Source organism: Bombina bombina, chromosome 4 (assembly GCF_027579735.1).
Source record: "Bombina bombina isolate aBomBom1 chromosome 4, aBomBom1.pri, whole genome shotgun sequence".
NCBI lineage: Eukaryota > Metazoa > Chordata > Amphibia > Anura > Bombinatoridae > Bombina > Bombina bombina.
The window spans coordinates 756227502-756242132 of NC_069502.1; the positions used below are offsets into that span (position 1 = coordinate 756227502).

The 14631-nt window shown below is 43.3% G+C and overlaps 1 protein-coding gene across 2 annotated transcripts in view; it reads right to left on the reverse strand.

Annotated features, from left to right (window-relative positions):
• The window catches only part of CNST (consortin, connexin sorting protein), a 405923-nt gene that overhangs the window by 271610 nt on the left and 119682 nt on the right, over nt 1-14631 (reverse strand). For both annotated transcript variants that reach the window (XM_053711046.1, XM_053711045.1), the window contains exon 4: nt 12499-12701. In XM_053711046.1, coding sequence (XP_053567021.1) covers nt 12499-12701 — 203 coding nt within the window. The remainder of the gene's footprint in view (nt 1-12498; nt 12702-14631) is intronic.

Sequence of the window (14631 nt, forward strand, 5' to 3'; positions counted from 1 at the left end):
ATCAAGCGTTCAATCTCCAGGCAGTCAGTCTCAGAGAAATTAGATTTGGATGGTTGAAAGGACCCTGAAGTAGAAGGTCCTGCCTCAGCGGTAGAGTCCATGGTGGAAGGGATGACATGTCCACCAGATCTGCATACCAAGTCCTGCGTGGCCACGCAGGTGCTATCAAAATCACCGATGCTCTCTCCTGCTTGATTTTGGCAATCAGACGAGGGAGCAGAGGAAATGGTGGAAACACATAAGCCAGGTTGAAGGACCAAGGCGCTGCTAGAGCATCTATCAGCGTTGCCTTGGGATCCCTGGACCTGGATCCGTAACAAGGAAGTTTGGCGTTCTGGCGAGACGCCATGAGATCCAGTTCTGGTTTGCCCCAACGTTGAACCAATTGTGTAAAACACCTCCGGATGGAGTTCCCACTCCCCCGGATGAAAAGTCTGTCGACTTAGAAAATACGCTTCCCAGTTCTCTACACCTGGGATATGGATAGCTGATAGGTGGCAAGAGTGAATCTCTGCCCAACGAATTATCTTTGAAACTTCCAACATTGCTAGTGAACTCCTTGTTCTCCCTTGATGGTTGATGTAAGCCACAGTCGTGATGTTGTCTGACTGGAATCTGATGAACTTCATTGTCGCTAGCTGAGGCCAAGCCTGAAGAGCATTGAATATCGCTCTTAGTTCCAGAATGTTTATTGAAAGGAGGGTCTCCTCCTGATTCCACAATCCCTGAGCCTTCAGGGAGTTCCAGACTGCCCCCCAGCCTAGAAGGCTGGCATCTGTCGTTACCATTGTCCAATCTGGCCTGAGAAAGGTCATACCTTTGGACAGATGGACCCGAGATAGCCACCAGAGAAGAGATTCCCTGGTCTCTTGATCCAGATTTAGTAGAGGGGACAAATCTGTGTAATCCCCATTCCACTGACTGAGCATGCAGAGTTGCAGCGGTCTGAGATGTAGGCGGGCAAACGGCACTATGTCCATTGCCGCTACCATTAAGCCGATTACTTCCATACACTGAGCCACCAAAGGGCGAGAAGTAGAATAAAGAACACGGCAAGAATTTAGAAGTTTTGATAACCTGGTCTCTGTCAGGTAAATCCTCATTTCTACAGAATCTATCAGAAAGGAGGGGATAGAGAACTCTTCTCTTCATTCACTTTCCACCCGTGCGACCTCAGAAATGCCAGAACTATGTCCGTATGAGACTTGGCAATTTGGAAATTTGACGCCTGTATCAGAATGTCGTCTAAATAAGGGGCCACTGCTATGCCCCGCGGCCTTAGGACCACCAGAAGTGACCCCAGAACCTTCATAAAGATTCTTGGAGCTGTAGCTAACCCAAAGGGAAGAGCTACAAACTGGTAATGCCTGTCCAGGAAGGCAAACCTGAGAAACCAATGATGATCTTTGTGTATCAGAATGTGAAGATAAGCATCCTTTAAATCCACTGTAGTCATGTATTGACCCTCCTGGATCATAGGTAGGATGGTACGAATAGTCTCCATCTTGAATGATGGGACCCTGAGAAATTTGTTTAGGATCTTGAGATCTAAGATTGGTCTGAAGGTTCCCTCTTTCTTGGGAACCACAAACAGATTTGAATAGAAGCCTTGTCCCTGTTCCTCCTTTGGAACTGGGTGGATCACTCCCATAACTTGGAGGTCTTGAACACAATGTAAGAATGCCTCTCTCTTTATCTGGTTTGCAGATAATTGTGAAAGGTGAAATCTCCCTTTTGGAGGGGAAGCTTTGAAGTCCAGAAGATATCCCTGGGATACAATTTCCAACGCCCAGGGATCCTGGACATCTCTTGCCCAAGCCTGGGCGAAGAGAGAAAGTCTGCCCCCTACTAGATCCATTACCGGATCGGGGGCCAATCCTTCATGCTGTCTTAGAGGCAGCAGCAGGCTTTTTGGCCTGCTTACCTTTGTTCCAAGCCTGGTTAGGTCTCCAGACTGACTTGGACTGGGCAAAAGTTCCCTCTTGTTTTGTATTAGAGGAAGTTGATGCAGCGCTCATTTTAAAGTTTCGAAAGGCACGAAAATTAGTCTGTTTGGTCCTTGATTTATTAGACCTGTCCTGAGGGAGGGCATGTCCTTTCCCTCCCGTGATATCAGAAATTATCTCCTTCAAACCAGGCCCGAATAGGGTCTGCCCCTTGAAGGGAATATTAAGAAGCTTAGACTTTGAAGTAACGTCAGCTGATCATAATTTAAGCCATAGCGCCCTACGCGCCTGAAAAGCAAAACCAGAATTCTTAGCCGTTAGTTTAGTCAAATGAACAATGGCATCAGAAACAAATGAATTGGCTAGCTTAAGTGCTCTAAGCTTGTCAAGTATATCGTCCAATGGGGTCTCTACCTGTAAAGCCTCTTCCAGAGACTCAAACCAGAAAGGCGCCGCAGCAGTGACTGGGGCGATGCATGCAAGAGGTTGTAGAATAAAACCTTATTGAATAAACATTTTCTTAAGGTAACCCTCTAACTTTTTATCCATTGGATCTAAGAAAGCACAACTGTCCTCGACGGGGATAGTAGTACGCTTAGCTAGGGTAGAAACTGCTCCCTCCACCTTAGGGACCGTTTGCCATAAGTCCCGTGTGGCGGCATATATTGGAAACCATTTCTTAAAAATAGGAGGGGGAGAGAACGGTACACCTGGTTTATCCCATTCCTTAGTAATAATTTCTGAAATCCTTTTAGGTATTGGAAAAACATCAGTGAAAACAGGCACTGCATAGTATTTATCCAATCTGCACAATTTCTCTGGCACTGCAATGGTGTCACAGTCATTCAGAGTAGCTAAAACTTCCCTGAGCAACACGCGGAGGTGTTCAAGCTTAAATTTAAATGTTGCTATATCAGAATCAGGTTGAATCATCTTCCCTGAGTCAGAAACATCACCCACAGAAAGAAGCTCTCCTTCCTCAGCTTCTGCATACCGTGAGGGGGTATCAGACATAGCTACTAAAGCGTCAGAGTGCTCTGTATTCCTTCTAACCCCAGAGCTGTCTCGCTTTCCTCGTAACCCAGGTATTCTGGATAATACCGCTGCTGACAGTGTATTATCCATGACTGCCGCCATGTCTTGTAAAGTAAACGCCATGGGCGCGCTAGATGTACTTGGCGCCACTTGAGCGTGAGTCCCGTGAGCGGGAGTCAAAGGCTCTGACACGTGGGGCGAGTTAGTCGGCATAACTTCCCCCTTGTCAGATTCCTCTGGTGATAAATATTTTAAAGACAGAATATGGTCTTTATAACTTAAAGTGAAATCAGTACATTTGGTACACATTCTAAGAGGGGGTTCCACCATGGCTTCTAAACATAATGAACAAGGAGTTTCCTCTATGTCAGACATGTTTAAACAGACTAGCAATGAGACCAGCAAGCTTGGAAAACACTTTACAGAAAGTTAACAAGCAAAAAATAAAAACGGTACTGTGCCTTTAAGAGAAATAAAAAAGGTCAGAATTTGAAAAACAGTGAAAAAAAGCAGTAAATCAAACAAAATTTTTACAGTGTGTATAATAGGCTAACAGAGCATTGCACCCACTTGCAAATGGATGATTAACCCCTTAGTTTCAAAAACGGATCAAAAAAACGAAATAGATGTTTTTTTAACAGTCACAACCAACTGCCACAGCTCTGCTGTGGCCCTACCTTGCAATACAAATGACTTTGGAAAGCACCAAAACCCTTCAGAGAGGTCCTAAGCATTCAGGGAACTCCTTCAGGAAAACTGTATGTCTCAGTCTGCAAAAGTTAATGCGCATCTAGGCGCGAAATTAGGCCCCTCCCACTTCCTGTCTACACAGTGAGAGGCCTAAAAAAATTATCCTAGGCATATTTTAGCCAGCCATGTGGAAAAAAACTGGGCCCCAATAAAGTTTATCACCAGAAAGCATATAAAACATAATTTATGCTTACCTGATAAATTTATTTCTCTTGTAGTGTGTTCAGTCCATTACTTATGGGATATATTCTCCTTCCCAACAGGAAGTTGCAAGAGGATCACCCAAGCAGAGCTGCTATATAGCTCCTCCCCTCACATGTCATATCCAGTCATTCGACCGAAACAAGACGAGAAAGGAGAAACTATAGGGTGCCGTGGTGACTGGAGTTATAATTTAAAATTTAGAACCTGCCTCAAAAAGACAGGGCGGGCCGTGGACTGAACACACTACAAGAGAAATAAATTTATCAGGTAAGCATAAATTATGTTTTCTCTTGTTAAGTGTGTTCAGTCCACGGGTCATCCATTACTTATGGGATACCAATACCAAAGCTAAAGTACACGGATGATGGGAGGGACAAGGCAGGAACATTAAACAGAAGGAACCACTGCCTGTAGAACCTCTCCCCCAAAAACAGCCTCCGAAGAAGCAAAAGTGTCAAATTTGTAAAAGTTGGAAAAAGTATGAAGTGAAGACCAAGTTGCAGCCTTGCAAATCTGTTCAACAGAGGCCACATTCTTAAAGGCCCAGGTGGAAGCCACAGCTCTAGTGGAATGAGCTGTAATTTTTTCAGGAGGCTGCTGTCCAGCAGTCTCATAGGCTAAGCGTATTATGCTACGAAGTCAAGAGAGAGGAGGTAGCCGAAGCCTTTTGACCTCTCCTCTGTCCAGAGTAAACGACAAACAGAGAAGAAGTTTGTCGAAAATATTTAGTTGCCTGTAAGTAGAACTTCAGGGCACGGACCACGTCTAGATTATGCAAAAGACGTTCCTTCTTTGAAGAAGGATTAGGACATAACGATGGAACAACAATCTCTTGATTGATATTCCTGTTAGAAACAACCTTAGGTAAAAACCCAGGTTTAGTACGCAGGACTACCTTGTCTGAATGAAAGATCAGATAAGGAGAATCACAATGTAAGGCAGATAACTCAGAGACTCTTCGAGCCGAGGAAATAGCCATCAAAAACAGAACTTTCCAAGATAAAAGCTTAATATCAATGGAATGAAGGAGTTCAAACGGAACACCCTGAAGAACTTTAAGAACCAAGTTTAAGCTCCACGGAGGAGCAACAGTTTTAAACACAGGCTTAATCCTAGCCAAAGCCTGACAAAACTCCATGAGTAACTCTTGGATTCACACCAATATAAATATTTACGCCATATCTTGTGGTAAATTTTTCTGGTAACAGGTTTCCAAGCCTGTATTAATGTATCAATAACCGAATCCGAAAACCCACGCTTTGATAGAATCAAGCGTTCAATTTCCAAACAGTCAGCCTCAGAGAAATTAGGTTTGGATGGTTGAAAGGACCCTGAATTAGAAGATCCTGCCTCAGGGGTAGAGACCATGGTGGACAGGACGACATGTCCACTAGGTCTGCATACCAGGTCCTGCGTGGCCACGCAGGCGCTATCAGAATCACTGATGCTCTCTCCTGTTTGATCCTGGCAATCAGTCGAGGTAGCAACGGAAAAGGTGGAAACACATAAGCTATGTTGAAAACCCAAGGGGCTGCTAATGCATCTACCAGCACCGCACCCGGGTCCCTGGACCTGGATCCGTAACAAGGAAGCTTGGCGTTCTGGCGAGATGCCATGAGATCCAGATCCGGTTTGCCCCAACAACGAATCAGTTGAGAAAATACCTCCGGGTGGAGTTCCCACTCCCCCGGATGAAAGGTCTGGCGACTTAGAAAATCCGCCTCCCAGTTCTCCACGCCTGGGATGTAGATCGCTGACAGGTGGCAAGAGTGAGACTCTGCCCAGCGAATTATCTTCGAGACTTCCAACATCGCTAGGGAACTCCTGGTTCCCCCTTGATGATTGATGTAAGCCACAGTCGTGATGTTGTCCAACTGAAATCTGATGAACCTCAGTGTTGCTAACTGAGGCCAAGCTAGAAGAGCATTGAATATTGCTCTTAATTCTAGAATGTTTATCGGGAGGAGTCTCTCCTCCTGAGTCCACGATCCCTGAGCCTTCAGGGAGTTCCAGACTGCTCCCCAGCCTAGTAGGCTGGCATCTGTTGTTACAATCGTCCAATCTGGTCTGCGAAAAGTCATTCCTTTGGACAGATGAACCCGTGACAACCACCAGAGAAGAGAATCTCTGATCTCCTGGTCCAGATTTAGCAAAGGGGACAGATCTGAGTAATCCCCGTTCCATTGACTTAGCATGCATAGTTGCAGCGGTCTGAGATGTAGGCGCGCAAATGGCACTATGTCCATTGCCGCGACCATTAAGCCGATTACTTCCATGCACTGAGCTACTGATGGTCTTGGAATGGAGTAAAGGACACGGCAAGCATTGAGAATCTTTGATAACCTGGACTCCGTCAGGTAAATCTTCATCTCTACAGAATCTATAAGAGTCCCTAGAAAAGGGACCCTTGTGAGTGGTAACAGAACTCTTTTCCACGTTCACTTTCCACCCATGCGATCTCAGAAATGCTAGAACTATCTCTGTATGAGACTTTGCATTTTGAAAACTTGACGCTTGTATCAGAATGTCGTCTAGGTACGGAGCCACCGCTATGCCTCGCGGTCTTAGTACCGCCAGAAGTGAGCCCAGAACCTTTGTAAAAATTCTCGGGGCCGTAGGTAACCCGAAGGGAAGAGCTACAAACTGGTAATGCCTGTCTAGAAAGGCAAACCTTAGGTACCGATAATGATCTTTGTGAATCGGTATGTGAAGGTAGGCATCCTTTAAGTCCACTGTGGTCATATATTGACCCTCTTGGATCATGGGTAGGATGGTCCGAATGGTTTCCATCTTGAACGATGGAACCCTTAGGAATTTGTTTAAGATTTTTAAGTCTAAGATTGGTCTGAAGGTTCCCTCTTTCTTGGGAACCACAAACAGATTTGAATAAAACCCTTTCCCCTGTTCCGTTCGCAGAACCGGGTGGATCACACCCATCACTAAGAGGTCTTGTACACATTGTAGAAATGCCTCTTTCTTTACTAGGTTTGTTGATAACCTTGACAGATGAAACCTCCCTTGTGGAAGAGAAGTTTTGAAATCCAGAAGGTATCCCTGAGATATAATCTCCAACGTCCAGGGATCCTGTACATCTCTTGCCCAAGCCTGGGCGAAGAGAGAAAGTCTGCCCCCCACTAGATCAGTCTCCGGAAAGGGGGCCCTGTCTTCATGCTGTCTTAGGGGCGGAAGTAGGCTTTCTGGCCTGCTTGCCCTTGTTCCATGACTGGTTGCCTTTCCAACCCTGTCTGTAACGAGCAGTAGTTCCTTCCTGTTTTGGAGCGGAGGAAGTTGATGCTGCTCCTGCCTTGAAATTACGAAAGGCACGAAAATTAGACTGTTTGGCCTTTGATTTGGCCCTGTCCTGAGGAAGGGTGTGGCCCTTACCTCCAGTAATGTCAGCAATAATTTCCTTCAAGCCGGGCCCAAATAAGGTCTGCCCTTTGAAAGGAATGTTTAGTAGTTTAGACTTAGAAGTTACATCTGCTGACCAGGATTTAAGCCATAGCGCTCTGCGCGCCTGTATGGCGAATCCGGAATTCTTAGCAGTAAGTTTGGTTAAATGCACTACGGCATCCGAAACAAACGCATTAGCCAGCTTAAGGGTTCTAATCTTGCTCAAAGATTCATCCAATGGTGCTGTGCGAATCGCCTCTTCCAGAGACTCAAACCAGAATGCCGCTGCAGCAGTGACAGGCGCAATGCATGCAAGAGGCTGTAATATAAAACCTTGTTGAACAAACATTTTCTTAAGGTAACCTTCTAATCTTTTATCCATTGGATCTGAGAAAGCACAGCTATCCTCCACTGGGATAGTGGTACGCTTGGCTAAAGTAGAAACTGCTCCCTCCACCTTAGGGACCGTCTGCCATAAGTCTTGTGTGGTGGCGTCTATAGGGAACATTTTTCTAAATATCGGAGGAGGGGAAAAAGGCACACCGGGTCTATCCCACTCCTTGCTAATAATCTCTGTAAGCCTCTTTGGTATAGGAAAAACGTCAGTACACACCGGTACCGCATAGTATTTATCCAGCCTACATAATTTCTCTGGGATTGCCACCGTGTCACAATCATTCAGAGCCGCTAACACCTCCCCTAGCAACACGCGGAGGTTCTCAAGCTTAAATTTAAAATTTGAAATTTCTGAATCCGGTCTCCCCGAATCAGAACCGTCACCCACAGAATGAAGCTCTCCGTCCTCATGTTCTGCAAATTGTGACGCAGTATCAGACATGGCTCTCGTGTCATCGGTGCGCTCTGTCCTTAACCCAGAGCTGTCGCGCTTGCCTCTTAAGACAGCTTGCCTCTTAACTCGGGCATATTGTATAATACTTCTTTCATAACATTAGCCATATCATGTAAAGTGATTTGTAAGGGCCTTGATGTACTTGGCGCCTCAATCGTACGCACCTCCCGAGCGGGAGACGAAGGTACTGATACGTGAGGAGAGTTAGACGGCATAACTTCCCTCTCGTTGTCTGGTGATAATTTCTTTATCGGTACAGATTGACTTTTATTCAAAGTAATATCAATACAATTGGTACACATATTTCTATTAGGCTCCACATCGGCTTTTAAACATAATGAACAAGCAGATTCCTCTGTATCAGACATGTTTAAACAGACTAGCAATGAAGCTAGCAAGCTTGGAAATTACTTTCAATAAGTTTACAAGCAATATAAAAAACGCTGCAGCGCTTTTTTTTTTTTTTTTTTTTTTAAAAACACAGTTGAATACAAAGAACTAATTCAGTTATAGTCAACAATTCTTTAAATGTATTAATTAGCAGAGGATTGCACCCATTAGCAAAAGGATGATTAACCCCTCAGTACCCAAAAACGGATATCAAATTAAGATTTAACGCTTTTATCACAGTCAAACACACTGTCACAGGTCTGCTGTGACTGATTACCTCCCTCAAAAACGAATTTTGAAGATCCCTGAGCTCTCTAGAGACGTCCTGGATCAAAGAGGAAGAAGCAGGAAGACTGTGCTAGAATTTTAACTGCGCAACAAGGCGCTAAAAAGAGGTCCCTCCCACTCCTATTACAACAGTGGGAGACCTGATATAACTGTTTCTATGCAGAAATATACGTTAGCCATGTGGAAAAAAATTATGCCCAAAAAGATTTATCACCAAAGTACCTCACAAAACGATTAACATGCCAGTAAACGTTTTAAAAAACAACATTTCAGATGCTGTGTAAAGTTATTACTAAGCCTGCTACCAGTCGCTTCTACTGCAGTTAAGGCTCACACATTATATCAGTATTAACAGTATTTTTCAGTCAAATTCTAGTCCCTAGAAAATAACTCTACTGTGCATACATTTATCAGCCTGATACCAGTCACTACTACTGCATTTAAGGCTGTACTTACATCATACGTGTAACAGCAGTGTTTTCTTAGTCAATTCCATTCCCAGAAAATATTGTACTGCACATACCTCCTTTGCGGGAGACCCCGCATGCTATTCCCATTTTCTGAAGTTACCCCACTCCTCAGAATGTCGAGAACAGCCAGTGGATCTTAGTTACGCCTGTTAAGACCATAGAAAATGCAGGCAGTTTCTTCTTCCAAATACTGCCTGAGATAGAAAAAACAGCACACTCCGGTGCCATTTAAAATAACAAACTTTTGATTGAAGAATAATTAAGTAAAAACTCCAACTCCTCTCGCGACCTCCTTCTTTGTTGAGGGTTGCAAGAGAATGACTGGATATGACATGTGAGGGGAGGAGCTATATAGCAGCTCTGCTTGGGTGATCCTCTTGCAACTTCCTGTTGGGAAGGAGAATATATCCCATAAGTAATGGATGACCCGTGGACTGAACACACTTAACAAGAGAAAAAACGTTTAAGCACTCCCAGCAAACGTTTTATATTTCAGTAATTTGAAAAAATAATAAGAGTGTTACCTCTAATAGTAAGGATGATACTAGTCATTATTAAATCACTGTAATCAGACTTACCTTAAATAAATCTGGTATCAACAGCATTTTCTAGCATATATAAATTTCTTTAGAAAAATTTAGACTGCACATAGCTCATAGCAGGATACCCTGCACGCCATTCCCCAAGCTGAAGTTAACTCTCTCTTCAGTTATGTGTGAGAACAGCAATGGATCTTAGTTACAACCTGCTAAGATCATTAGAGACCACAGGCAGACTCTTCTTCTATTTTCTGCCTGAGACCAAAATAGTACAACTCCGGTACCATTTAAAAATAACAAACTTTTGAATTGAAGAAAAAACAACTAAATTACACCACATCTCTCTAACTGCTTCCATGCTTGTCGATAGCTGCAAGAGAATGACTGGAGGTGGCAGGAAGGGGAGGAGCTATATAGATAGCTCTGCTGTGGGTGATCCTCTTGCAGCTTCCTGTTGGGAAGGAGAATATCCCACAAGTAATGGATGATCCGTGGACTGGATACACCTTACAAGAGAAAATGGCTGCGCAACACTCCCATAAGTCACCTGAAAGTTCCACACATTGCCAGAGCCTCATCTTGCACATAACGCAGCAATGACTCAAACAATATCATGTATAACCCCCCCCTGTTCAATAATCCCCTTTCCAAGAATATTAACCCTTGATTCTTTAAAGATAAAAGGCATCACACTGTGACCCTGTCTTCCGTGTTATCATTATGTAATAAAAAATGAAACAATCTTACCAGAATCTACGCCGTGGAACAGGAACATGGCCCTTCAAGTGTGACTGGTTAGTAGCCTCGCTCCTGACATGGACTGGAGTGTAGAAAGCAGGCAGTGAAACTCGTCAACGCTGATTGCTTGTGGAGCTGTTAATATGAGTCGGGATGATATCGCATTTAAAACTCTAGTCCCAATGCGAAGAGCACTACCCTCCATAAGAGACTACTCCGATCTTCAGCACTTCTCTGCCGTCCTCCTGTGACGAAAGGCAAAGAATGACTGGGGGACGAGGGGAGTGGGGGAGGTATTTAAGCCTTTGGCTGGGGTGTCTTTGCCTCCTCCTGGTGGCCAGGTACATAATTCCCAACAGTAATGAATAAAGCCGTGGAGTCTCCTCCCCTTTAGATGGAAAACACTAAGTAGAGCCGTTCACTTTATGGAGGTCCAAAAGCTCCGTGTCGATATTCACTCCAGCAGAGAAAGAGGGAGTCACATGATCTTCCTTAAACTAATACTGCGCCACAAAAATGCGCACATCCAGCCGCTCTTCCAGCGACGGCTCTTTCCCAGTTATTGCACCAAAGCACACTGATATCTCAATAAATAAGCACATAAAGTTGACCCCTTCCTCTAAGGGGCTAAACACTGTCTCTCTGTCACATAAAGAACAAGGTATTAACCCTGTATTAAAGTGCCTGCACACTGCCTGTTAACCCCTTGAGTGCTAACGACGGTTCTGAGCCATCGCAGAGTTTCCCACTCTGGTGCCAACGACGGCTCAGAGCCGTCGCTAGTACTCTCCCGCCTTGAGGGAGATCTGGGGGCTCCCATCCGCTCCTACACCTGCGATCGGGCCTGCATAGTGGCAGGCATCGCCGGGGCTTCACATTATGCGTGGTGACGTCACGCACAATGACGTGATGACGTCACTGCACAACTTTATTTAAAATTCTAAATGTTAAGTATAGGAGCAGGGGGCATGCTGCTTAGAAGCCTGCTTAGCACTCAAAGGGTTAAAATCCTTACCAAGGATAATGCTAAATCCAATAATCTGCAGCTTTCAGTGCCAGCCTTCCCAGCACTTACCTGTATTCTAGGCATCTGGCCTGTGGAAAAACGAAAGATGAGAGCAAACCTACTCTGGCTTTCTATACTAGGGCAGCAAATATGTTAGGAAAATGCAGCAAAACCAACCTTACAAGTTCCTCAACTGCTTTAAAACCACAACTACTTTACTGAAGAGATTAACGTGGACTACGGTTAGACCCAATCCTTGAAACAAAGGAAAGATCATAGTAAACCTACTAAGGCTTTCTTAAAACAATAAAAATCTTGCTTGTAGCGAAGACTCTTCTGACACCAAAAACTTCACCTCCTCCATGACAGAGGCAAAGAGAATGACTGGGGATTGTGGGAAAGGGAGTGATATTTAACAGCTTGGCTGTGGTGCTCTTTTCCTCCTGCTGGCCAGGAGTGATATTCCCAGCAGTAATTTAGGACGCCGTGGACTCACCATATCTTAAGGAAAGAAAGTGTAAATATAAAAAGACTGTGCACATTTTGTTAATGGAAGAAAATTTGAAAGTGGTTTAAAATGCCATGCTCTATCTGAATCATGAAAGTTTAATTTTGACTTCAGTATCCCTTTAAACTGAACCAGTCACCCTGCATATTAGCACAAGATGTAGCAAGTTTAGCAATGTACTTTACTCTATAAATGCAGCCAAGTGAAAGTACTCTGAGTCATTTAAGAAAGCAAGACATCAATACCTATTAGCACATAAAATAATTATGCGATGGGGAGAGAGATTAACATTACGGACGAGAGAGACAGCAAGAAAAAGACAGTGAGAGATTGCAAATTGGAGAAATACACGAGAGATGAAAGCGAGAATGAATAAATTACCTGATGAAGACATGTGGGAAGCATCCTGACATCCTCTGTCTTCTCAAATTCTTCTCGAATAACGGAGAACAGATACTCTCGCAGCAGCTGCCTTTGGTTCCTCTGTTCATGGATAGCATTAACCTCAGGTGTACTCAGCTCGTGAGCACAGTCTGTGGATTTGCTTTCTGGTGAAACTACCACATCACCAGCTGAGGAAAATCCTATGGGGAAAGGATTGCAACACGTTATTAAAACGACACATTAACAGAGCCATACTGAATGTTTTTATTTCTGATATCCACTTTTAATTTAATGAAAATGTACTATTAAAAGAGTACTAAAGGCACATGCACACTCCTGAGCCTTCCTAGTTTTACTCTTTAATAGAAGATACCAAGAGAACAAAGCAAATTTGATAACAGAAGTAAATTGGAAAGGTGTTTAAAATTGCATGCTCTATCTGAATCATGAAAGTTTAATTTTGACTTTACTGTCCCTTTAAATTATCTAAAAATGACACTACAGTTCCTGCTGCAGCAACAATACTATAGTGAATTGCATAATTTCTTACACAGAATAACTCAGAAATTAAACTGATTAATTAAAAAAAAAAAAATCACAAAACTTTCTTTGTTCCATGTAAACCAGGATATTGTAAAATGTATTATTGCTTTTTTTTTTTTATTTATGTTCCTGTGTTAAATAAATCAGCTTTTACTATGGAGTTGTCCCTTTCAGCAACAGATAATTGGAATCCACATGGATGCATTTCAGTTTTGAATAGAAGCATTTTTGTAATCTACATGTATTAGCAAAAACGATTCTTATAAAAGCTTTAGCCGTTTCAAAAGTGTATTTAAGTATGAACCGTGCACCAGCATTTTAAACACAGCACTTGCTCAGAGAGCCTAAGGTGCTTGTTCCATCTGGTAACGATCCAATTTGTTAATTGCTTACATGATACAAGCCCCACTGGTGCTCTAAGCAGCTGCAGTATTAAAAATATGCTGGTGCACTGAGAATATCTAGCTATGCTTCACATGCACGTGCAGAGAAAAATACTAACACTAAAACTATGTTTCTACGCAAAGATGTTATTCATCTATGTACATTTAAAATTGGACTGGAATGACCCTTTAACAGCTGCTCTTTCAAATACATTCAACAGTTTTGAGTACTATGATTCTTTAGGGAGTGGATACTGCCGGTGCTCGGGCAGGGGGCAAAGTTGCACAAGAGCGCAAAATAGCGTTCTTGGGTAATGCTGAATTCCGCTAGCGGAATTCAGTTAGCCAGAGCCGAGCTGCGGAGGACTGGGGCGCATATTTATGCCCCTGTCCGCCATAGAATGATAAATCAAGCCTATAACTACAGCACAGATTTAAAGAAATTTTCCAATGCAAAAAATGCATGCTCTAATCCCTATCATTTTACATAAAATAACAGTTTTTAATCCTCGCAAATGAGGTTAAATACATACGTAAATTACTTCTCAAGAGCTGCAAACTCTGCAGGTCCTGAATAGCACACAAAAAGGTCAGTACATAAGAAACAGCAGCTGCACAACCAGCCAATTGTCTGCTGTGTTCTGCTCAGAACCCACAATGTGGGGAGGGGGGGGGCTAAACTTGAAAATGCTGTAACAAAGAAGAGTATTTAATCATTGTGTCAGCATATGCCTTTAATACAATTCATTCAGATATTTACAGCATGATCCACCAATGACCAAGACCTTTTCCAACGGGTGCAACACAAGGCTGATTTTACCGACTACCCAGCTAAACTTTTAGCCAATATTATTATTATTAAAAATGTACAATGATTATTGCACAATTTATCATTAAATACATTTATGTAAAATTCTGCGATTAATTTGTGCTTTGGATAGCAGAAAACAGAATTTATGTTTACCTGATAAATTACTTTCTCCAACGGTGTGTCCGGTCCACGGCGTCATCCTTACTTGTGGGATATTCTCTTCCCCAACAGGAAATGGCAAAGAGCCCAGCAAAGCTGGTCACATGATCCCTCCTAGGCTCCGCCTACCCCAGTCATTCGACCGACGTTAAGGAGGAATATTTGCATAGGAGAAACCATATGATACCGTGGTGACTGTAGTTAAAGAAAATAAATTATCAGACCTGATTAAAA